The sequence below is a fragment of the Drosophila elegans genome, unplaced genomic scaffold (genome assembly GCF_018152505.1).
Source record: "Drosophila elegans isolate 14027-0461.03 unplaced genomic scaffold, ASM1815250v1 contig_183, whole genome shotgun sequence".
Taxonomy (NCBI): Eukaryota; Metazoa; Arthropoda; class Insecta; order Diptera; family Drosophilidae; genus Drosophila; species Drosophila elegans.
Window position 1 is genome coordinate 9,075,162 of NW_024545550.1, and position 23,954 is coordinate 9,099,115.

General features: G+C 36.9%; 2 protein-coding genes across 6 annotated transcripts in view; one reads left to right on the forward strand and one right to left on the reverse strand.

The window, feature by feature from the left end:
- The window catches only part of LOC108144584 (G-protein coupled receptor dmsr-1), a 37,366-nt gene extending 27,491 nt beyond the window's left edge, over nt 1-9,875 (reverse strand). For 4 of the 5 annotated variants that reach the window (XM_041707347.1, XM_017269579.2, XM_017269581.2 and 1 more), the window contains exon 1: nt 9,676-9,875. The gene's annotated coding sequence lies outside the window, so the exon portion shown is untranslated. The remainder of the gene's footprint in view (nt 1-9,675) is intronic. The other variant, XM_017269580.2, reaches the window with a different exon arrangement.
- A 1,874-nt stretch (nt 9,876-11,749) lies between these two features.
- LOC108144351 overlaps nt 11,750-23,954 on the forward strand; it is a 46,608-nt gene continuing 34,403 nt past the window's right edge. The window contains exon 1 of the mRNA XM_017269100.2: nt 11,750-12,704. Coding sequence (XP_017124589.1) covers nt 12,674-12,704 — 31 coding nt within the window. The 5' untranslated portion in view covers nt 11,750-12,673. The remainder of the gene's footprint in view (nt 12,705-23,954) is intronic.

Consider the following 23,954-nt stretch of genomic DNA (forward strand, 5'->3'; position numbering starts at 1 on the left):
AGGCGTTCAAGGGTAAGTCTAATTAGGCTTAATTAAATCAGACAGCAAGTTGACATTTTGTGTACTTTGTCTGCCAAGTTGCCTGGCAAGCAATCATAACAGTCAAATGATCACATAGACTTCATTTAGAGGGTTGTTAAGAAGGCAGATAAATATTTAAAGCAGCTGCACGCTTTGCCTTCAGGCCAGAGATTACTTGGTGTACCAACATAGCAGGCTTTGAGAAAATTCAACGGAACTCGTAACCCACTTTGTTAGTTTGCCATGAAAATAAAAAAATTATGCAAACGATGCAGATCGTTTGAAAGGAGCAAACGCGAGGTCCTTGGCCCTGCAAAAGTTGCCAACTTTTCTGTTTACAATCCGCCACCCCTATATCATCATCACGGACTTCGACAGCACTCAAAGCTTTGCGATGTTAATTTTATTTCATTTCATTATGTTCAAGTGTTCACTCGGTGCGCTTTTCTGTGGCTCAATGGGGATTTCGCCTTAGTTTTGGGGCTACAACCTGAGCCAACTTGCTCAAATTAAAAAGTAGCTGCAAGGGAATTGCTTAAACAAAGAAATGTGCACCACCACAAACCAGGTAGTGGTATTCTTAATACCATTAGCTTCTTTTCACTGAAGCCTCTTACATTCGTTACCTTTCTATTTTAACGTATGTGGTGAGCTTAAAAGGACTAGGTGAATACACAACTTTTCAATTTAGACAGGGCCCAAAAGATAAGCCGAAAAGCCAACGCATTTTCATGCAATTACGTTAGAAGCTTCTTGGACAAAAAAAAAACATCTTTAACATCAATATTCAGATGAAAACATAGGGAAGTGCTTCCCAATTTCCTTCTGATGAACTATTTATATTTTAAAACTAAAAATTGGCATCAATTTATGAAAATTATTCAATTGTGCGTTAAATGTATCTTGGGAGCTATCTGGATTTTAATTATTTTTTACGAGTTCAACATAATTCAACTTTTTATGCATTTATCCAATAAATTTAGCAATATTTTTGTTTTTAATATAAACAAATATTTAGTGCTTTATCTTAAAATTTCTCATACCGTTGAACTCACCAACGGCGTTGGTAATATATACGCAAAAATACAGATTGATCTAAACATTCCTTTCCTCCTTTATACATAGTAAACTAAATTGGATGATAGTATTTTAAAATTTGTTTACAATTACTCAACGAAAATGTTTTGCACCCAACTAAGTTGATTGCTTAAGGGGAAACGGAATTTCAAAAATAGCAAACCCATTCAGCCGTTAAGGCAAAAATAAAACTGAAATTTATTTCTCAATTTCTGCTATTATTCAACACTTGTATAAGCAATCACTTGATATGCTAAAAGCTATGTTTATTTATTTATTTTCCATGTCATTTCCCTTGTGCCGTCAAAACGCGGGGCAATATTTTATAAATTTAAAATACAAGCAGACAGATCGCCAACACATACTACATACTATAATTGCCTATGAATGACAGTTTATTTGTTTCTTTCTATATGCAAATGTCTGTGTTTTTAAATAAAAGCACTGAGCAAAATCTCTACCGCACGCCAAGAGAGCCAAATTCAAACTGACGGGAAATTTTGTATTTTTTTCGAAAAATAAAAACTTTTAAAGCAACTCGTGGCACGTGGTTGGTCAAAACTTTGTCGATTTGAATTCGGGTAAATAATAAATCGCCGAGTGGCAACTTTTACACTAAACACATTATGGTTCATTTCGGGACAACACTTGAATTTCCCTAATTAATTGCTCAAGATACAATTTCTCCGAAGTTCTAATGACTTTGGCCCAAGTTCAGGTCCTCCAAGTTTTTGCCCTCCTACGGAAGGTTAAATCTGGTCGAAGCCAAAGTTTTAAAGTTTGCCATTTGACTTCTGATTTTAATCGACTTGAGCTGCCAATAAGGGCATCTAAAAATACTAGCAGCAATTATCCCAGTTTGCAGTTCGTTGCTAAGAACGTTCTATTCAGTTCAGTTTATTAAACATGAAATGTTAATTTTTCATCTCACAATCAGCTCAAACGGCATGTGTTAGGACTTAGTTTAAACATGTGGTGCTAAGAACGTTCTATTCATAATGGTTTCTTTATTTAATCCTTTTCGACTTAAATGGTAATCGCACCCCATGTAACATACCCCAATTACACTGGTAACAAAAACTTGGTAAGTCCAAATATTTTGTACATTAAATATTTTTCACTTTGATTTTCATCCATTGCGGCATGTGGACTTTTCCATTTGACTTATTTCGCAATTGATCGAATTAAAAACTTAATAAAATTTTCAACCATATTTAACCTATATAATATGCAAAATCAAATAGGAACTACACTGATAAAATTATTGAACACTAAAAATATAATAATTTATGTGTAATATTTAAATTTAATATTAAATCATAATATTATAAGCAATGAATTTTAAATTGCATGATATAATATTAATAAATTTCAATAATTTTGAAAAATATTAGATTTAAAATGACATTTAATTAAACTTTATTATGAACTACATGAAATTTTCAATTAAGTTTAAGAGTTCAGGCATTTTTAAGCTTGATGTCCGTGCGAATATAATCATAAGCTTTTTATTACTTACTTGCAAAACTTATGGAAAAGAAATGCAAAATTTCTATCCGTTTTAAGCCAACTTAGAGCTCTGTAAAACCTTGTTGAACCAGTTTTTTCTGGGTTGGCAAACACTAAAGGGCAACCAATTCCGCAGAGAGTTGTCATGGGTGAAACAAATATTCAATTTTTTATCTCGATGCAAACATGTAGCTGTTAATGAATTTTCAGGTGTTGTGTATAAGGCGGCAGACAAAAAGCCTCAGCCCCATTGGCTGTAATTAAAAACCAGAGCTCGTAGGACAGCAAATAACAACAAAGGAACAAACAAAGCACAAACATGGTTGAATAAAAATATAGTATGGTCAGCAGTTCACATTTATGCCAACATGACTCGTAAAAGTTTAGTAAACATGATACAAATTTGGGCAAGAAAAACACAATAAATAGCGTATCCTGGACAGCCTGCCAATTCTTCTTTTACCAGAGTTTTTCTCAGTTTGTTTTTGCACTTTTCTGCTGCAGACATCAATATAAATTGGAATTGCGCTTACATTCGTGGCTGTGAGCTATGGACCGAGCTATTGACCAGTTAAGTCTGAAATGGAAGGTATGTTTTGCAGCCTAAAGCCTAAGTTTATCTTTAAACAAGATACTTGTGCATATTTTAACAACAAATAAGAACCAAGAAACTCTTGGTAGTCAAAATTTAAACATTTTTAAATTTCATTCAACATCTGCTTGCCAAAATAAGAAAGAAAAGAAAAATGGCTCGAGCTGAACAATTTAAAACTTCAGCCAAACGGGAAAAATTGCTTTTTCACTGAGAATACACATCAATTGTAAATCATTCGGAGCTACAACCAACCGTTTTCAACGTAAATTGTGCAAATTTTTGCATGAACTCTGGCCATTTATCTTCATTGGAAACAACAAACCCTGCATACTGTCGAATGATTCCATTCAATTAGAACAACAGCCATGGTGGATCCCGGTCAGCAGCAAAAGGCACGTGCACATTAGGCCCACCCACATAGACGAAATTGATTCTGCAAAATGGGTCCAAGGGTACAGCTCTTCTGCAGACATGGGAACGTCGTTTGAGCTTCGTTAGCTGCTAAACAAACGACTTGTTCGTCAGAACTCTTAACAAATTCAGAAATTAATGGGCTCCTGCTTATGTCAAAAAAGTTTGTTTGGGACACGAAAACTTTGTAAAACAACAAAAATAGTGGCTATTAAATATGTAACTAATTTTTATTTACAAAGAAACGCATTCAGTCTAGCCACGCCTTTCGATTCACTTTAAGTTTTCGCTTTTAGTTTTTAAGTGCTCCGGTATTTGCAAAATACCCACATTGCTTGGCGCTAACTATTATGCATAATTTCCTACCAATAACAACTCTTCAAAGTAAGACGCAAGCTGTTATTTACTTGAAAAACTTATTAATTGCTAAATCTGAGGTGGTTTCTCAACCGCACAAGTTTCTAAGTTTTCCTGTCATGAAATTTATAAATAAAGTGAGAAACCTTTTTTTTTCTTTTGCAAATACGATTAAGATTATTATTTGGGTATAAAAAGTTGGTGAAACCAAAAAGAGCAGATTTCTGTTGAGGAAGTACTTTGCTCTTTATAATGCGGAGGAAACTTTACATGTTTTTCGTACTCAAAAATTTGTTGCGTTTTACTGAGTAAAACCCAGGAAATTCTTTAAATTAAATACCGGAGAAAGCTGTGTATGTGCAATGGTGTGGTCTGTGTATGTACATTATAAAATGTGCAAAATAAATGCTTCATAGGGTAAGCTCATTGGACTCAAACTATATCACTCATACGTACTGTTGCCTTGGAAAAAAAAATGTTTTGGTTTTTTTTTCCACATAAATCCCCTTCACTAAATGGTAAGAGGAACTTTTTGTTTAAACACTTTTTCAAAGATAAAGCTTCAAGTTGTGGCACTATAAATAAAAGTCTGTATAAGGTTATCATATCAAATTAAAACTTAAGCAAAGTGATTAAAATAATAACAGAAGCATAAACTATAAATGACATTTCAAGGTTCGGGCAATAGCCAGGTATTTCCATTTCCACTTCCATTTCACCTACATATTTTATATAGGCAAAAAGGTAAGGAACTTAACATTTATTACATATGCTATTAAAATTAAATAGTATAGTATCGTTATTAGCAAAAACTTGTAAAATACATAGTAATAAACTATTGGCACTATCCGAACTTTCAAGGGTATTGGAAAAATCAACATCTGCCTGTTGGAGTCGTGTAGTGATATTTTCACATTCCGTCCCTTTTTGTATCCTTTTAGCTTAAAATTTCAAATTTCCGTCACGTTGCCTTTAATGCCACCCTAAACATATCCAGCTACACGGTCGTAAAAAAAAAAACAGCAAATGTTCGACTCAAATGAAGTGATGCAAACTATGAACCCAAGGATGGAATTATGGAAAGGAGCGGACTGAGCTCGTCCGACCTAAGTGAACCTCTTTGTTTGGCTGAGTTTTGAGTAATGCCGCGATGACAGGCATTCAATGTGATTTGGGTCTCGAAAACTTTTAACGCTCATACTGCGTATACGAATTGAGACCGACAAATGGCATTGGCCCTAATTCCAACACTCTGCCAATGAATCGCATTGGTGGCATGAAGTGATGGGTCCAAGCTGAAAAGTCAATTCAATGAGATGGGGAAAGCTGGCCAATTGACTTTGGGCGGAGGATTGGTAGTCAAGTTTTTCTCATTTTATTTTTATGCTGAGTAATGGTCATTCGGTAATGTCCTTTTTGTGGCCCCAAGCAAACACTTCACCCTCTGAAATTCCCTCTTCTTAAATAAAATAAAATTATCACTCGGAAAATAAAGGGAATCGGCAAAAGAAATCCTCTTGCCATAAAGTACAATTATCAATGCCCTCTGGCCCCATTAGACAATTTATATGCAAACGTCAGACGGCTAGACATTCGACGCTAATGAATGCCAACACGCAACAAAAAAAAAAAACGGAAAAAATTCATCGGTGAAAAAAAACCAGCAATTGAATAAAGTGAAAACGACAAAAACAATAAATAAACGCAATATAAAGTTCAAAAGCCACCACCTGAGGCCCTTTGCCAAAAGGTGCGCATCTAAAATGGACAATAAATAAAATTGCTGGTCTGAAATTGGGTGCAAACCACTTTTATGTTTAAATATTCAAAAAGAGATATCACGGGGTGTATCCAATTCAGGGATTTTAATAATACATCAGATGGATTCATTTCTGCGATTAACCTCAAAATTTTAAGCCCATCCGGAAATTAATTCGAGATATATTTTTTCAAACACAATTATGGATTATTTAATAATTTATTAAAATTTTGTGTACCTTACGTACCAATAGACAAATACAGTGTGATCAGGTTTCCGCTAGAAATATCACACTATTGGTTGTGTATCTGTTCCATGGTGTATTTTTAATTTAATTTGCAAACGGCAAATAACGCAACCATATTAATTTTTTTTGCTAAAAAATAGGTATCAGTTATTTCAATCATTTTTTTCTAGAAAGAACATTAATTTGTGTTTATTTTTTTTTGTATTCCCGACTCAGGTAAATTGGCTGGCAGAGGGAAGTTGAACAATGCCAAATCTTTCGACATATCCATAAATTAACCTTCAACCTTAAAGAATTGCCCAAAGTACAGAAAATCAGTGGAGAGTAAAACTTTGGGCATCAACTGGACCAGCATAGCAAAAAAATGCCAGGGAAAAACGGCACGCGTTGCGGAGGCTCGAAGGAAAACACTCCGGAATTCGTGAGGATGTACATAGATACCCTACTATGTATGTGTTCGTATTGTTTTGGCAACGCCGAGTGGGTGTATGGGATGGGTAGTGGGTGGTTTGGTTGCCTGCTTGCTCTTATGTACACAGACATCTGGAGAAAACCTCGAAAATTGTTTATTGTTTACTCATCGCACTCAACGCCTGGTTGCAAAGCATTCAGTCGTATCAAAGAATGAGATGCTAAGTGTTCCTCGGAAGAGCAAACAAGATTTTCATTTAACCAGTTAGACCGGAAAGATAGCAATCTATGTTTTTAATTTCAATAATTCAAGCATTTATTTTTAGTTAACGCCACAGCATCTTCAATTAGTAAACTAGCTTGATGAATAGCAAGGACAATATCCAAGAGCAAAGCAACGACTATAATACGATGGGTAAGCATGACAACGCAACCCTTTCCTTTCAGCAGTGTGCGAATCAAAGAAAATTCTTCTATTCCAACTCATTGGCATTTCAAAAGGGAATTGATTACACGCAATTTAAGCCTTCAAATAGGTAAGAGATTCGCTGTGGAACACTATTGTCAAGCTAATGGGTTTGATAATGAAGTCACAAACTTTGTTGAAAATCAATTCCTCGAAATGTCTACAAACAATTACTACACAAGTTATTCAATGTTTTAATGAAAGCAATTTGCACAGCCGTAAAACTGATTACTCACTGCTGCCATTTCGTAAGTTCACCAAAGTTAAGTGCCACAGCACAGCAGGAAGCCTACTAATGAGACAAATCCCTTCGCTGGCCTTTGTTCGGGCAAAGAATTCCGATGACGGAAACCAATCATCGAAACTGAAGGGAACTTTAAGTCCTTGCGGCGTGGCTAATTAACTCCCAGCTACCAACGGTATTAATTTTTCCCTGTCCGATGTCTAATGCCCAAATTTAAGGCACATAAATTGGGATTTATTTCGGTGGACAGCGCGGGTCAATGGTGTAAGTACAAGCGTCATGCAAGCAAACATTATGTATTTAATTTAGACGCTGCCCCCGGTAATTTGAGATAATGAACTCTGTGGATGGACATTAGACAGGAGAAGCAGTTTCCTGGACAGCCTGCTACTTTATGCATTATTAAAATGCCGCATGCCGTGCCGTTAGACTCGACATATTAAAAAATACCCAGCAGAGATGTCTCCTCATGCTGGTATCTTTGCGTTTGCGATGTGCGAGATGCTGACGCCATTATGTGTTAAAAAAATACTATACCACACCATACCATTTTCCATTTCCGAATTGCGTGTTTTTCGGGGCTACTTTTTATCCACGTTTAATTTATTCTTTTATGTCCAGAGCGTGTTGCTTTGATGTGCCCACAATGAAGGCGCCACAACTCGCACTCGCACTCGCAATAAATACAACTTAGGCATTCCACAAGCAACCACCAGCCACCAGCCACATGAACTGTGATCCATGTATCCTCTGCTCAGAGTATGGTTTAGGTTTGTGGGTAAGGGCTTAATGGGTGGTGCGGTCTGGGCATCAGTTTCCTATTGTTGTGCGATTTCCGCCCTTAGATTGATATTTCGTGTTCGGCTGAGTTACCCTTGTGGCCCAAAACTTGGTCGAAGACACTAACACAAATAGCCCAGAGCATCGAACGCCCACACCAAGAAGTCTTCATAAATTATGCATATGATCAATTAAATACAGAACATTTCACAACGCATTTGCGGTTTGGGACCCTTTGGCAATGCGCCTTCGGACATCCGCAAATATTTTGTGTGCATTCATAAAAGGCATATTGGGCATTTCAAACAATGCCTATCTCTTTATGCACTAAAATGTACAACGTTTCCTGCGAATTGTTGCTGGTATAAATGTCAATTCAAAGTTCTTATTGGCTCTTTAATATTGTTACACATCGAAAAACATGGTCGGTTGACCATTCATAAAGATATTATCAAACTAAAGAAAATAACTGATTTTCTTAAATTAAAAATAGCGCAAATACAAGAGCTGATGGACTGCAGTGGGAAACTATGCTTAGAAAAGTCTAATATATTATAACAATATGCGCTTGGGATTGCAAAAAACTTCCGTTGGCCTGTGTAATGAATCTTTTGTGAATAGAAACATTTTCTCCAGGTGTATCACATAATCGCCTTAAAAACCTTTCTTCCATTTTACTATGAAAGAGCTACTGTTAGATACAAAAAGTTTTCGTTCACTCAAATTACTTTATATAATATCCTTTGTTCCTTTTTTAGGAAAAATTTATAGCTTTATATTTTTTTCTTGAATAAATCAATAGGCTTATAACAATTTTAACAACAGAACTATCGTAAAGAAACGCGCAATATAATTTGCTTGCCTTCATCTTTAAATCATATTATTTGAGTATAACAATTCAAGAATAAATGAAGGAATGCGGCTGTTCTGTTTTTTAAAATTTTTTTTTTTGGTTCTCTTGATTAACATGTCATCTGTCATCGCAATTAATATACGCAGAGAACGCCTTGGCAATATGAAATTCTGCAACCACGCAAACGAATTGTTAAGCTAGCTGCATAAAACTTTCCCAAAATTTGTAATTTTATTGCAGTAAGAATATAGTTTCGAGCCGGGTCAGAAGACTACATCATGCTCCCACAGGAAATCGGAAAATAAATAAATAATAAATATAACGTCGCTGTTTTTCAATTTTTTTTAAACAATCTTTAAGTAATTGTTAAATGTTTCAGAACTAAGGTTTTAGTTTTATTTAAATATGTATTTGAATTAAAAATAATAAAATGTAAATATAGGAAACAACAAATAAATTGAGATGAGCAACAAAGAACATATTGGCATTACAAAAAGTCCAGTTAATTATTGGCAAATAAGGAATAAAACATTATCCTGAACCCGTTAATTGTTTAACCAAAACGACCCAAAACAAATTATACCAAGAAGCCAATTACGCCCCAAAAAAGGGTCGACAAAATGTAATTGGTTATAACGTATAAAGTAAACAAAACACGATTCTTGGAAGCACACAGTTTTTTGACTTTTTGTGATAAAACTACAACCAATTTTTTTGAATTACATTAGTTTTTCATTTAAAATGACTTACATAGACATTTAATTACGACAAAAAGAAATAGAGTATTTTTATTAATGAAATTAATTGGAAGAAACAATAAAATTGTTTTTATATGTTTTTAAATTGTATACCACTAATTGCTTTTGTTTTTCTTTTTTCGAGTCAATTAATATAAATGATTTTTAAATTCGGATAATAGATGAAAATTATTCGTATCACACTCACATTTGCGTTGTATTCCTTGAGATTATTTGTTTGGAATGTATTTGTTTACACTTCGCCACTTAAGCACTTTTATAATTGAATACACAAACAGCTCAGTTTGTTTTTGTTATTTATTTTTTTTTTCACTGACTTACAGTTGGTCTATATATATGATCCGCAATATTTTATCCGCATTGTGATCCTTTCACGCGCTCTGTATTTTGCCGACTGCGAGTGAAATTCCGTCGGACGATTATGATTTGGCGCCAAAGTGCTCGGCACATCGAATTTCCCCTCCTTCCAGTTTTCGAACTACTTTCGAACTGGAACTGAAACTGGATGGTTTTCTAGCCGGCAAACAACGCCTGCGCAAAAAATAAAATAAACGCGTAAACAAAGACCAGCTGTTTTCGGCATAATACATATATTACTCTTCATTGACAAAGGAATGTACTATGTAGTGGGTGTGTGGGGTAACTCTAAGCATAAGTATGAGTGATGTGATTAGGGTGAGCTTGTGTGCAGTTTTAATAAATATAAATGATTTGTAAAATTTCTACAAAAAAGAAAGGAACATTTTATTGAAAACCATCGAAGCAAGCCACAACGCTTCTCAAATGGAAATAAATTAAAGTGGGTGGTGTTGTGTTTTAGGTGAAGGAACGGAAAACGAGGCTCAAGGCCACGCCTTTCGCTTGTCACGCTGGTTGAGAATTCTCACAGCTGCCAGTCAGAGTTCCATACACTTGACACCTCCCATGTTTTCAGATTTTTTCTTATTCTCGCCTTAATTTCCTTTGACGACGCATTATTTCAGCCCTTCGACACCATGCGTTACGGCTTGAACAGCTTTTGACTGGGCCCAGAGTGTCTGGCTGAAATGGTCCGAAGACAATAATGGCCGTCTCATTGCTTTGGACACCTTTATTTATTTGGTTTCGGTGAAACCCATCCGTTTAAATCACGAGTTATCAAAAAGTTTGAAATGTGGGGTGCAGTTAAAGTCTCTAAAACTGGTTTCGAAGGGTATGTCTTAAAAGAGAAGTAACAAGAAATTTGTAAAATTTGATTCTGGCCAATTTTAAAAGTGTTCTTTAAATATTTAACATACCAATAATATTAAGTTAAAAGAAAGACTTGTTATTTTCTAGAAATAATTAAACTGAAATCAAAAATGTTATATTGTACGAAATCATCTTCCTTGAGCTATATGCAAGCTTTAATAAAAATATTAATAAAAATAAACTAGACTAAAATAAAATAATTAGAGAAATGTCGACTTATTTAAATATTTCTGCTTTTATTAATCATCAATATTTAATATAAAATATTGGGTTACTTTAGGCTAAGTTAGGTACAAACGGTTAAGGGCTAAAGGGGTGAGGGCATCAATTATGATTTATTTATATTGATTATTAATTATTCATATATGACAGGGTTTTGGTGCTTTTGGGATAGTGGTTGGGATGGGTTAGTTCCAGCTGCTGCCAGAAAGCTTATTATTTTCATCTAGCCTTACGTGTGTTTCTTAAAAAGAACAGCTAAGCAGTTGCCTTGAATTTAAACATTTAAAGATGTTTCCCATTTTCACTCGTTTGCCGATTTAGAAATTTTTACCATTTTTGTTTTACTATTGCATACTTATAGGCATAAACAAGTTTTCGACCTTGGTTATCAATTACGTGGATAAAATTAATATATTTTAATGAGTAAAACTAATAAGACTTTTGGTTTCAATATCTTAGGAAGCATTAAGCTTAAGAGTTAAATCTTATCAAAAGCTCCTACAAATATGCATTTAAGCCCATTGATAAGGCGTTTCTCTTAGCCTAAATATCCGTTTCTCTTAGACTCGCTCTGCAAGCGAGAAAATCAACAAAAAAAAAAGGTAAACAGAAAAGTTGAAGACGAAGCGTTTAATTGAAACGGAAAGCAGAACGAATTGAAAGCCCGTATCCCCGCTCTTTGTATTGCTCATTTTCGCGTCGCAAGAGAGCTCATTTCGAGTGGGGAGACCCCACAGCGCTCTCGTTGTGTTTCATGTTTTGTGTTTTGGGGGCCTAACGGATTTTCGCTGGCTCTGTTTGTCCGTGAGCGCCGACGTCGACGCACGCCTCTCGTTTTTCGCGCGCTTCTCGCAGTTCTCGGTAAATGCGCAAAAAAGCCAGCAACAAATTCAAATCAAATCGCAACGCAACGCATGGTGAATACATGCCGTGTATTTTATAAATAGATCAGCACAGGCCATATAAAGCGTATTTCAAACGAATCAAGAAAAATAAAAAGTGATTAGTTGATAAGGGATATTGTTTTTTGAAAGAATTTGCCGCGCGCGCAAATTAGTTTCGAATATCGCGTATACGCACGGTCGGCAAATAGTAATACAAATCAAATTGAGCAAACCAATAAAACAAGGGAACACAAATCCAAAAACGGGCATATCAAAAAACCAATAAACATTTCCTAGTATTTACAACGAACCAAGGGAATACCCAATATATGGATTTATATAGCACATTTACAGCAATCAAGGATACAGAGGAATTGGAAGGATAGCCGCAAGGATGCCAGCCAGCGGGTTGCAATCTCCACCAGGTCGACAGGCTAACGGCATATCAGGATAAGGACTTGGCGACTTGGACATGGCTCCTCTATTTGTCTAGTGGGCAAATACCAGCGAACCGGGAACCAGGCCACACACCCACTCATACACACACCCACACTCACACACACATACACACACTTTCGGACAAACAAGGACGTTTGTCATTGTGTGCGTCAAGGACGCTGACACACGTACATGCTTACAAAGCATTCATAGTCGCAGTCGCAGTTGTTGTTGTAGTTGTGCCATACAAACAAACCAGTGTCGCAAAGTGGGCGTGCCAGGTGGGCGGCCTCTGATTAAATATACATCAGTCAAGCGCAAGGATCCCAATTTTCAGCAATTGTCCCATGTAAAAGGACACCAAGGGACAAGGAAAAGCGCAAAGCAGGATACCAACTTATAAGCAGAAAAATGGCGCGACGCAAGGGCAGCGGTCGAGGCAGTAAGTAGATTTTCTTGTTAATTATTTAAATCAAAAATTTTCGCGAAAGAGTGCCAGCGAAATTCCGGGAATTTCCGTTTACATCTCAAGGATTTCCAGCTGTTCTAGTAAACTTTCTAAAATGTTCGAAGAACAAAGCTGACTAAAAGTTCACATCTTACAACATCTGAGATTTCGTCGGTCTGACACCTAGCACTTTACTACTATCCCTATTTACTTCCATAGTTAGAAACTTTTCAGGGCAAACAATGTTTTGTGTAAAGTTCACATAAATATGCCAATATCAAATGAAGACTGTTAAGGGCCAACTCTGAAACAAGTCTTCTTTGCAAGGCCACCACCACTAACTAATACAAGAAAAAAAGATTTGTTTTTTATTTTCTAAAAAATTGTTTGACTTAGGGCTTACAATAAAAAGAAAAATGGATGTAAGCTCTGAAAAAGTACCAACCTAGTTCTTGAATTTTCCACCCACTACTCAAGGACGTCGAGTTTTACAGCTGCCATATGGCAAGACACTAATATCCCTATCTACCAGCCCTTGCTTTTCGCCCACACTTCAAGGCAAAAGAATCTCATCAAGTGCAGCGATTTTTGTTGTCGTGGCTCAAAGGAAAAAATATAATTAAGGAAATAGTATTCAGCCACGCCCCCACTTGAAACCTTTGCCCGTATCTGTATCTATAAGATACATTTTTGCATTATTATTTGTGCCACGACTGCTTTACACACTTGCACAACGAGCGAGATGGAAGAGCGTTGGTGGGAGAGGGAGAGCATGCATAAAACATGAAACAACAGCGTCAGTAGTCACTTTTCATTGCATTGCGCCCACGCCCCTCTCGCACACCGCCCAACCACCACCCCCTCTTATCATTTCATTTCAGTTGCGTTGGCGCGCGCTCTGCAAAATGTTGGGGATTCCCTTACGTAATCCCCCAGCGCACACAAAAGGCAAACAAACAAACAAACAGACACATACACATACACATATACAAACACATACTCGCGGCAAACAAAAGAAAAACAAAAACACAAACGAAATGGGCAAAAGAAAGAGGCAATGCCAGAAACGAAAAAGCAGAAAACAGAAAAACATAAAACAGACGCAAACAAGGCAGCTTGTTTGCCAGCCAGTTGGAGTCTCCCCATGTAAAATGGCCTGAAAATCAAGCTCAGCCAGCGTCATGAACTTTTGCGCTGCTCACCCGCTCAACAGGCATCTCACAGATACAAAGATACAAGATACACAGCACAGAAATAAGGAAAGATACTTTTATTTTATATTGAAGCAACAATTGCCAAATATCAAGATAATACTCGATAATATAGATTTTGTAATTTTAATAATAAATTTTAAAATTAAGTTATTCTAATGTCAAAATTATAAGTAACAAGATAAATATAATTGCAAAATTATTTGATCATTTTTAACTTGAAAATCTATAATTTCTCTCAATGCTTTTTTGTGTGTACCATCTGAAAGATACTTGGGCATCCACAGTCGTAGTCTCAGTCACAGATACTTTGCGTCACGCGGCCTGTTAGTCAAGTTGCTCGGCTGCTGTTACTCATGCTACAGTTTGAACCTATTAAAAAGCCAGATACTTTGTTGGTTGCCCCCCTGCCCGCCCTTCGCCATCCTCCGCTCAGATACTTTGGCCAAATGAGATACAAGTGTGCCTGGCTTTTGATATATGCCAAGTATTTCTCGTTGGGCGGATACAGTGTACATTCCCAGCATTTAATACCTCATAAAGTGGGGGCGATTTTAATTTCTGCCAAAGCTTTTTTTAAAAGTACTAAATTCCAAATTTTAAATGTACCAGAAATAATATTTTTCAAATTAAGCTTTATTATTACTATAATTATTTATTAGTAATTTTATGCAGTAATGTAGTACTCGATTTTATTTAAATTATTTTAAATTAACTTAGCATTGCTCTAAGTAATAAACTAATTTGAAGATAAACTGAAATCTTTTTTAGAATAAAAGTATTTCTGGAATTAAACTTAATTTTTATAATAGAAACATTAAAAAAGTCTTACGATTACCATTACCATTACTATCAGCATTGTTAAACTAATGTTATACACATTTAAAGAATATCTCTTCTTTAAATAAGGTTACAACAAAGTTTGGGAGTTACCAGTCAAAAAAAAATGAATAAATGTTTTTCCTATTATCTGCTTCGCTTTCTATTAGAGATTAAGTTAATATATTTATTTAAAGAAGGGTTAAGTAGGAAGTTACCTAGAGCCGCCACTGTAGCATGTTGCGCCTACATGTTCAAAGAGCTAGCGTCTCACTTGGCTACGCCTTGACTTTAAGCTGCTGCCGATGGGTTTCGGTTCGGTTTTGAGTTTGGTTTGGCCACGAGTATGGGCATGGGTCTTGAGTCTTAGGTCTTGAGTCTTGAGTCTGAGCTTTGAGGTTGGGGAGTTGGGCTGGTACACTTAAGCTGGCTTTGGCTTTGTCTTTGCCTTTGTCTTTTGCCTTTGCCTTTGCGTTGCCAGTGACTTCGCCGCTGTAATCTCTTTTCGCCTCCGTCTAACAACGTCAAAATTAAAATAGACTTTGCTCAGGGTTCTCGGCACTGTGTTCGCATCGCCTTTGCCTTGGCTCTGGGACATTGTGTGGATAATTTATGGCGGGGGAGTCGGTTGGGGAGTTGGAATGTATGGAGTGGTGGGTCGAGGAAATCCCACCCACTCCCTGCGGCTGGCATTTCCCCGCACTTTTATTACAGAGTATTTTCATTCCATCGCTACCTTTGTTTCCGTATCCCTTTGGCAACTTTGCTTTTGGCCCGTTCGCATTCCATTTCCATTTCGAATGAATAAAACAAGGAAAAAAAAGGAAAGCCTTTTAGTTTGCGTAGTTTTTGCCTTTCAGAGGGGTTGGTTTCATTTTGTTGGGAAAGGAGGAAAGGGGTTTTGGGGTTGGAGTCCTTAAGTGCTAGGTAACAGCCTATGTAGGTCTAGGTGTGGCCATAATGGAGTCCGTTTCCATTTGTTGATTGCTCTGATTCCGTTTGAAATGCGGAATAAGGTTCCTTAAGCCAAGCTATATTTGGCTTGAATTAAAATTAGGATAATAATATAAGCCTTTGTGAAGGGTTGATAATGATATATAAACTATTATGGTCTTACTATATTTTAATTTTTGTTTCAACATAAAACTTTGAGGACTTATTCAAATCATTTTCAATTGATGCTACTAAATATCTTTCATAAATTATATTTATATATTATATCTATAAAAAATGTACAAGATTTTAAGGAGTGCATATTTAATATACTTCATTTATATTTTATAAACTTTGTAACACTTTCCGCACAATCTCCTGACATTATCCCTTAACTAACCTTGGCTAAGCTAATATATTTTATAAAAATCTGCCGCCAGGCACGCAACAATTCCTAAACGAATACAATTTCCTGAGTCACAGTTTACCCATTCTGCCAAATTGGGTTGCCTACCCCCCTTTTTTTGTGTTTTTGGGGCCATAGCCATATCATAGCCGTAAACAAACACTCCACTCCAACTTTTCCGGGGACGCCTTTTAAGCAACTGTTGTGGGCAGCCACGCCCAGAAAATTCTCTCTGCTGCCATTTTAGCCGCCCACCGACCCCTCCACCTCCGTACACTAAAAAGGTCATGGCAGAAAGAAAAGCAACAAAAGACCCAAAAAAAATAACAGAGAGGAAAACAAGGAAACGAAAATAAAAGGAAAATAAATAAACGCAAACGAAATCCAGGCCCCAACTTTACCTATGAGTTTAAACCAAAATAAAACCCCATACCTGTAGCGAAAAGGACCTGCCACACAGAGAGAAAATATACGTATATATAAGGTAATCAAAAACAGAAAAAAAATAAAACAAGAAATTAAGGGAAAAGTTTGCAGCTGGAAAAAAAGCATGTTTGTGTGCTGGTGTGTGTTGGCAAACCTCTTCATCACCCAAATACATGAACAACACACACACACACACACACATACACACACTCAATCCAAGTCTATGAAAGCGCAGGGCTTCCCCAAATGATAAACTTTTATTTGCTTTTGCGGGCGCACATTGGATTTTTCTCTTTCCTTTTTCTTTTTTTGTTGTTTTTTTTTTTACTTTGTGGGGCAGCAGAGGCAGCGACGTCGACGCCAGCAGCACTCCACTGTAATAAAACGAGCATTGAACGATGATGATGATGACGAAGGTGGGGGTGGTGGTTGGTGGGTGGTGGGTGGTGTGTAATGGGGATGATGATGACGTTGCCGAGGCGGTCGTCAGTTAGTTGCCACAGAAAGGCGAACATTAAACCAAGTCAACCGGGCCACCCCATCCACTGGGGAATTCCCAGTAATAAAGCGACCCAAGGATACCCCACAAGCGAGTCTGATTTTGTGTCCGGGTGTCACTTCTAATATGTCATGTATTTTCTTTTGTTTTTCATTAAACTTAAAACATTTTAATCGCATTTTCTCATGACTCCATTAAGAATATCGTAACATCATTTTTGGTTGGGACATACATATATTCAAGAGAAAAGCTCGATATAATATATCGATATATAGATATAAATACCCAATTAAACACTTTTCGGTTGGGGTCAACATATAATATATAATATATCGCTACAAATAGTTCATCAGATTTATAATAGAAAAAAAAAATTCACCCAAAAAACACAATAATGTAATATTAATATGAATATCAAGGCATCAAGAATTAATAAGTTATCAATATTTTCTGACAAACCTGATTCTTGGTAACCGTAAGTTACATATTCTTAAAAAAAACAATATAACCCATTTTTATAGAACCTTGCTGGGTAGCGACAAGTTTAACACAAATGAGTAGGCAACCAACGAAAGAGATAGAGCGACAAGGAGTGAAGGAGAGAGCAAGAGGTGAAAATGGTGGAAAGTGGGGGTGTGACAAGGAAACGTGAGCTTGGCCCCCTTAACAACCCGATGCGTCACGGGTAGCAAGCCTTGTTTGCTATGGCCAAAGTGAACCGGAGCTACACTGACAAAAATATGGTTTGTAAAAATATGAAGTCTCCTTTGACATCTTTAAATTAAGTAAGCCCATTTAAATATAACTTGTATAAAGCTGAAATTTGTAATTAACAAACAAATTATAAATTGGCTATTATTATATTTTTCAAACCCTTTTACAAAGTTTTCGAACTATTTATATTGTACAATCTAAAAACATGAATAAATCATGTTCTAATTTCGTATTTTTATTAAAAGATAATGATAGGAATGAGAATTTTGAAATTAAGTGTGTCATATGTCTTTAAAAAATTCGAATTAATTAAAGATTTCGATCACACATTTCTCTCGGTGTCCTAAGGTTGTTGCCGGGGCTAAAAGCAGTTCAGCAGCAACAACAAAAGCCAGAGCAACAGTGAGTGAGTGACGGCAACGACCGTGAAAGGCCATTTGCCTTCCACTTCAAACCCTCACGCCCCATTTTCCGCCCACAATGAGTGTGTGTGCTTGCGAGTGTGGCAAGGATAACCTAATACAATTTTTGTTTTTGTTGCCTAAGGACGTGCCGGAATTCGTTCGTGTATCTCTCGATTGCTTCGTCATGCGGTGGTGGTCGGTTGTGGGTTGTGGGCTGCCGGGTTGTGGGGGTTTTCCGACCTTTTATCCTCGCATCTCAAACGTGGGCCAAGTGGCGTTTCCTACGTCAGATGCCTAGATTTGCGGCCCTTACTGTTGGAACAGCTGGTTAGAAAATAGTTCCCATGTAATTGAAGTGCATAATTTGAAAAATATTCCCCTTCTTTGGGGAAAATGGAGCAGGGCTCTGCGGCTGAATAGTCAGCAGTTATTAAAGCCCAAAGCCTGGTTAATTAATGTTGCGAATGTTTCAGTGCAATTTTAAGCAGTCAAAATGTGTAAATAATTTCCAACTGTTTTGCATTCTCAAAAGACTGGCAAGCCAAAATTATAACCAAAACACTAATTAATGAACAAAGTCAGGGGATTATGGGCAGAGATTTCGGTTTCTATCTGACTCTCACAAAATGTTCATTTAATTTAAATGAGTGTTTATATATAGAGTTCTAGAAATTTGCAATTTCTTGTTTAATGTTATGCGTGAAGCGAAACTGTTTATTTTTGTAGCTACTGATAACCTCTCCACAGCATAGGTCAATGCTAAATACGGTCAATGCGTTCGTTGTTTATGTGAAGTGACACCCAAAACATATTTTGCCAGATTATTCTGATAGCATTTAAATTTATGTATAAAGAAATTTTAATCTGACTTAAGGTAATTTAACTTTTATTAATTTTTGTGTTCCTTTAAACATAAACATGTTATACAAGTTATAAATAGATTTAGCTTGGACTTACATTATTGTTCGGTTATCATTACTTTTAATTCTTGTAAATTAATTTAGAACAAATTAAGACAAAACCAGAATCTATTCGACCACCGGTTCTCTCTCTTTAAATTTAAATAACCAAAGCACTTACGTATTATTAATTTTATTTCAAAAAGTTCAGGAGAGTTCAGTTATCTTAGAAAGTAAATTCAAATCCAAATTCATATCAGCTGCCTAAATAGCCACTTTTAAACAGAACCAATCGAAAAGACAACAGTTTTTAAAATAAACTAAATCGAAGTATTCGAGCAACCACCACAGGCGTTATTTAGTCGCCTCAAGTGTCACTGCAAAGGAAAAAATACACACATGATATTTTATTCGTTTTTATTTTTTTTCTAATTTCTGTTTGTCTACGCAAACGCACACAAGCACAGACACATTTTAAAAACGAACGTGTTGAATTTAGGTTTACAAAAACAAACACAACGCAAATATGCAAAGTCAGTGAAGAGCAACAATAAAAAAAAATCAGCAGAAAAAAATATAAAGAGTAAAGAAAATAAAGGCAGGCATCACGTCATACCGGTTTCAGTTTAATTCAGCGTCGTCAGCTCGACTTGGCCAGCGTTTAGGCATATTGATGCCGTGGTGCTTGTTTGTGTTGCTGCTGTGCTGTTGCTGTTGCCGCCGTGCTGTTGCTGTTGCTGTTGCTATTGTGGCTGCCCCGAAAGCAAAGCGAACCAGAAATATGGGGGAAGCTCACGAAAGAATAAATACAAAAATACAAACACAAGACCCGAAGTGCCGCACAACCAGAGACAAACACGCGCGGACTTTGGCTTTGCGACTAGAACTACGGATTGCCTCAAAATCAGCAGGGGGAGGGGTTTCCAGGGGGGCGGCCAAAGTGACGCGACTGCGGCTGCAACCGACCAGCCAAGTTGTTGCAGTTGCTTGCTTTCTGCACAGAGAAAATTGAATTTTTGCATAAATACAATACCTATAAGCAGTGCCACACTTCAAATGTCTATATATTATATATATAAAATATTATTATATTATATATATAATATTATTATATTATATATATAATATTGTTCATCTTCTATCCAAACTAAGTTTTACTAAAAACGTACCTTAAAAATACAAAAATCACATAGAGTTTTAAAGATTTTATGAGATATAGTTTCTAAAATGTATTATTATTGAAATTTATAAAATACCCATGCTTGATATACAAATAAATCTATTTTTTTTCTCTGTGTCTGCTTTACAATGCACTTATAAAACCACAATTCTGGCACTGTTAACCTGTTTCAGCGTCACTCGTTTTGCGGTGGTACGGCGATAGCCTTAGCTTGGCTTAAGACTTTATTAAATCGCTCTCGATGTTGCGGTGGTGCTGGTTGAGCTGGTGGTGCTGTTGGTGGTGCTGCCGCCGCACCCACTCGTCCAACAAGCCCAAATATTAGCACACAGAACTTAGCTGGAGTGACAGGCGGTGGTGCACTGTTGTTGGACGGATGATTCACCTGACGGCTGGAATATGAGTATTTCTATCAAGTTTCTCGCTCAGCGTACCGCTCACTCGCCTTTTGGCCATTTCAAACGGGTTTTATACCATCTCTGCCTTTATTTCGCTTGGCTCTATCTTACTCACCACTCGAGCTAACTTCAAATTATCGCAGAAAATTTCTTGGAATTTCATTTTGGCCCGGTGGGTGATTAATCGCAGTAATCAATACATTATCAGCACGTATCAATTTAATTTGTAGCCGGTCCCAAAACGTCTGAAATGCACATTTGTTGTTTGCCTACGCTGATTTGGGGCTTGGAAATCTCTACCTAATTGCAATTCAAATTCACTTTGAACTCGCCCACATGGTTGACACAGATTGGTAATGAGAAATCAGGAATTCTCAAGCAAATTGTGACGTCAATATCTGCTGAAATCCAATTTGCTGGACTATAATTAGTCCGATTTAAAATGCATACAAAGAAATATGCATATGTTTAAGTAAACGAAAGTTTTTTTTAATTAAATTCTAGTTCATAAAATGATTTCACTAATCAACTGGTAAATTATTATATATTTCTTTGAAAGGCGAACACTCGTTTTTTAAATAAAACAAAATATAAAATCCCTACATCCTGCCCCCGAAAACCAATAAGATTATTATAATAATAAAACATAAATTCCCACACATGCAAGCCCCATCGAAATGAAATTCGCAGAAAATCGAAAAGGTGATTTCCGATAAAAAAGTTAAGTGCCCCCAAAAGCCCAAAAGACAAACAACAGCACAGCCCCCGAGCAGGTTCAAACACTCCATATGTGTACCTTAAATATGACTATGTTGCAGTAGAGTCGGCTGAAAGAAAGAGACAGGAGAAAGATAGGGAGAGAGAGAGAGAGAGAGAGACCGAGACAGGTAAACAAGGTTACTACGTCAGGTAGTCCCTTTTTGAATAAGTTCCCTAGGGGCCAGAATCAGGCACAACCACAACCACTGAGGCAACCACTCAACGCCTAAAAGCGCAAAACAATAAACAACCCAAGATCACAAGCAGCGAGACAGAGCAGGATATATGGATTCAGAAAGAGAAGGAGAGACTGCAATAGTGGAGATAGGGACGGAGACAGGTTTACCCGCTCGTCCAGGAACAAAAGGGTTCTCCACATGATTCGAAGACAGAGCGATGTGAAGAGGGTCGCAACTCTCAAGTTCAAATTCGAGCATCATCGATAGCACCAACCTATATGCACAGGAAGAAATACTATTCTCCAAAATAACTAGGTGTTATGTGTCTCGGAACTTAAGCCCATATAATCAAAGCAATCCTTATGCAAAATAGCTTATATATTAACTTATCTGTAGTTCATATATTCAATGGACAATTAATAATTAGCTAGTTGTAGTTGGTTTTATTATTTTAATAAATAAGCTACATAATGATCTGCTACCTTTAATCTTTTGTTTAACATCTTCCATCTTATTTATGTTTTTTTCTTTATTCTACCTGATTCTTTATTCTTTATCCGGTGTTTTTGAATCTTGTATTCTTATCTATACCTGGTATCTTGTATCTATAAGTATATCTCTGCTGCTAATCTTAGTAATGAATCATATTTAAATTAATGTGAGATAGGAATTATTTCAAATGACGAAAGACGATTAATATGAAACAGATCCTTCTACGGGCTTTTTTTTCGGTGTGGCATTGATCGGCTGCGTTTTCCCTGTTTTGGGTTAAAGACCCATGCATGGAGTCTCCCTATACCTTGTGCAATCCCCCGTCCAACGTCACCATCTCCAACTGCGACTGTCTGGCGACGATGTCGTCTTGTTGTCTGGCGACGGCGGCGTTTTCAAAGCGAAACAGTCCCGGGATGCAATTGGAAATACTCTTAAAGTGTTAGCCATGAACGGGGAAACACTCGGAATAACCAATATACGAGTATACTCCGCTTGACTTTGAATAACTCGTAACCGAAATATTATGCTTTCCGATGAAAAATGAGCCCTAGCATAAGTTTTCTTATGTAAAGTACTTTTGCTTCGAGCTTTCAGCTAACAGGATTCTTGGAAAATATATTTTAAGTTAAGAGGGCGAGCAGCGAAAGACAATGAGGAGGGAGGGGGGAAAAATACATTTTGCGAGGAAAACTTTATATTAACCGACAGACAAAATCGTTCTCTTTCCGTCTTGCTCTCTTTTTGCCAGCCCTCTCTTTCGCGCCGTGGGCCATTTATTGAAGGAAGTCACGTTACGAATGTGGCACGTAGTGCGCCCAGCACGTCGTTCACGTCGGTGAGGCGCCAGCATTTAGAATTCTGTTTATAGACCGCTCCACGCACAGCCATCTCGCTCTCTCCCTCTCTCTCTCCTTCTCGCATTTCTGTCTTTGTCTCACTCGCAGCTCCACCGCCCCCATGCCCCACGCCCCCTTTTTGTGACAAGCTCGTGCTACAGATACAATCGGAGTGAGAAAGCGAATTACAGAGAACCGAAAAGTAAAGCAACGTCAAGTGCTACGCGTATCTTACAGCTACAGTGAAATATCTGCTGCCAATAACGAAACTTTTAGCAATCAAATTAAAGTCCTGATGAACCCAAATACTATCACCTATAGAAAGATTTTATATTATGTCCCAGACCAAACAAACTTAAAAAACATTTACCTTAAAAAATATTTTTCTCGCGAATTCTTAAGCCTTTTAAAGAACGTTCGTCTTATTAAAGTCAACAAATTTAAAATTTGTTTTACACTTATACAGTTAACAAGTCTTCTTACCGTACTCTACATTTTTCTTTTCTATTATCCTAGTGGTAAAAGTATTATTATTTATTATTTTTTAATCAATTGACAAATTATTTACCAAAAAGTCACAAAATAGTAATTGTGTATGGGATAATTTAGGAAAAAAAAATGTAATCTTCAAAGATTGGTCAGACTACGCAGGCTTCACTGTACCAAAACCAGCAGACATTTCAGAAGGTGTGGAGGCAGTTGATTGAGGATTGTCGCACACACTCACACACGTACACTCACTCCCAATTGTACACTCACACTACGGCAGACAGATTTCGTTTTTGCGCCTTTTTCTTGTTGAACACGAAAGTTGGCAGCTGTTGCCGTTGCCAGGATGCTCCGAAGTTCGAACTTAGCAGCAACAGATACTTTTATTTTTGCGCTGGGACCTGTATCTTTGTATCTTTGCCGGGCAGCAGATACGTATGTACATATGTATATAAAACGAAATGGGACGATACACACAAACAGCAACAATGATGTTACCCGGCTATGACGTAGTCGTTGCTGTGTGCTTGTGTGATTTTAGCCCAAGTCTTCTGGCTCTGCTTTTCGCTGGTGAGCTGTAATTTATGTTAACGCAGA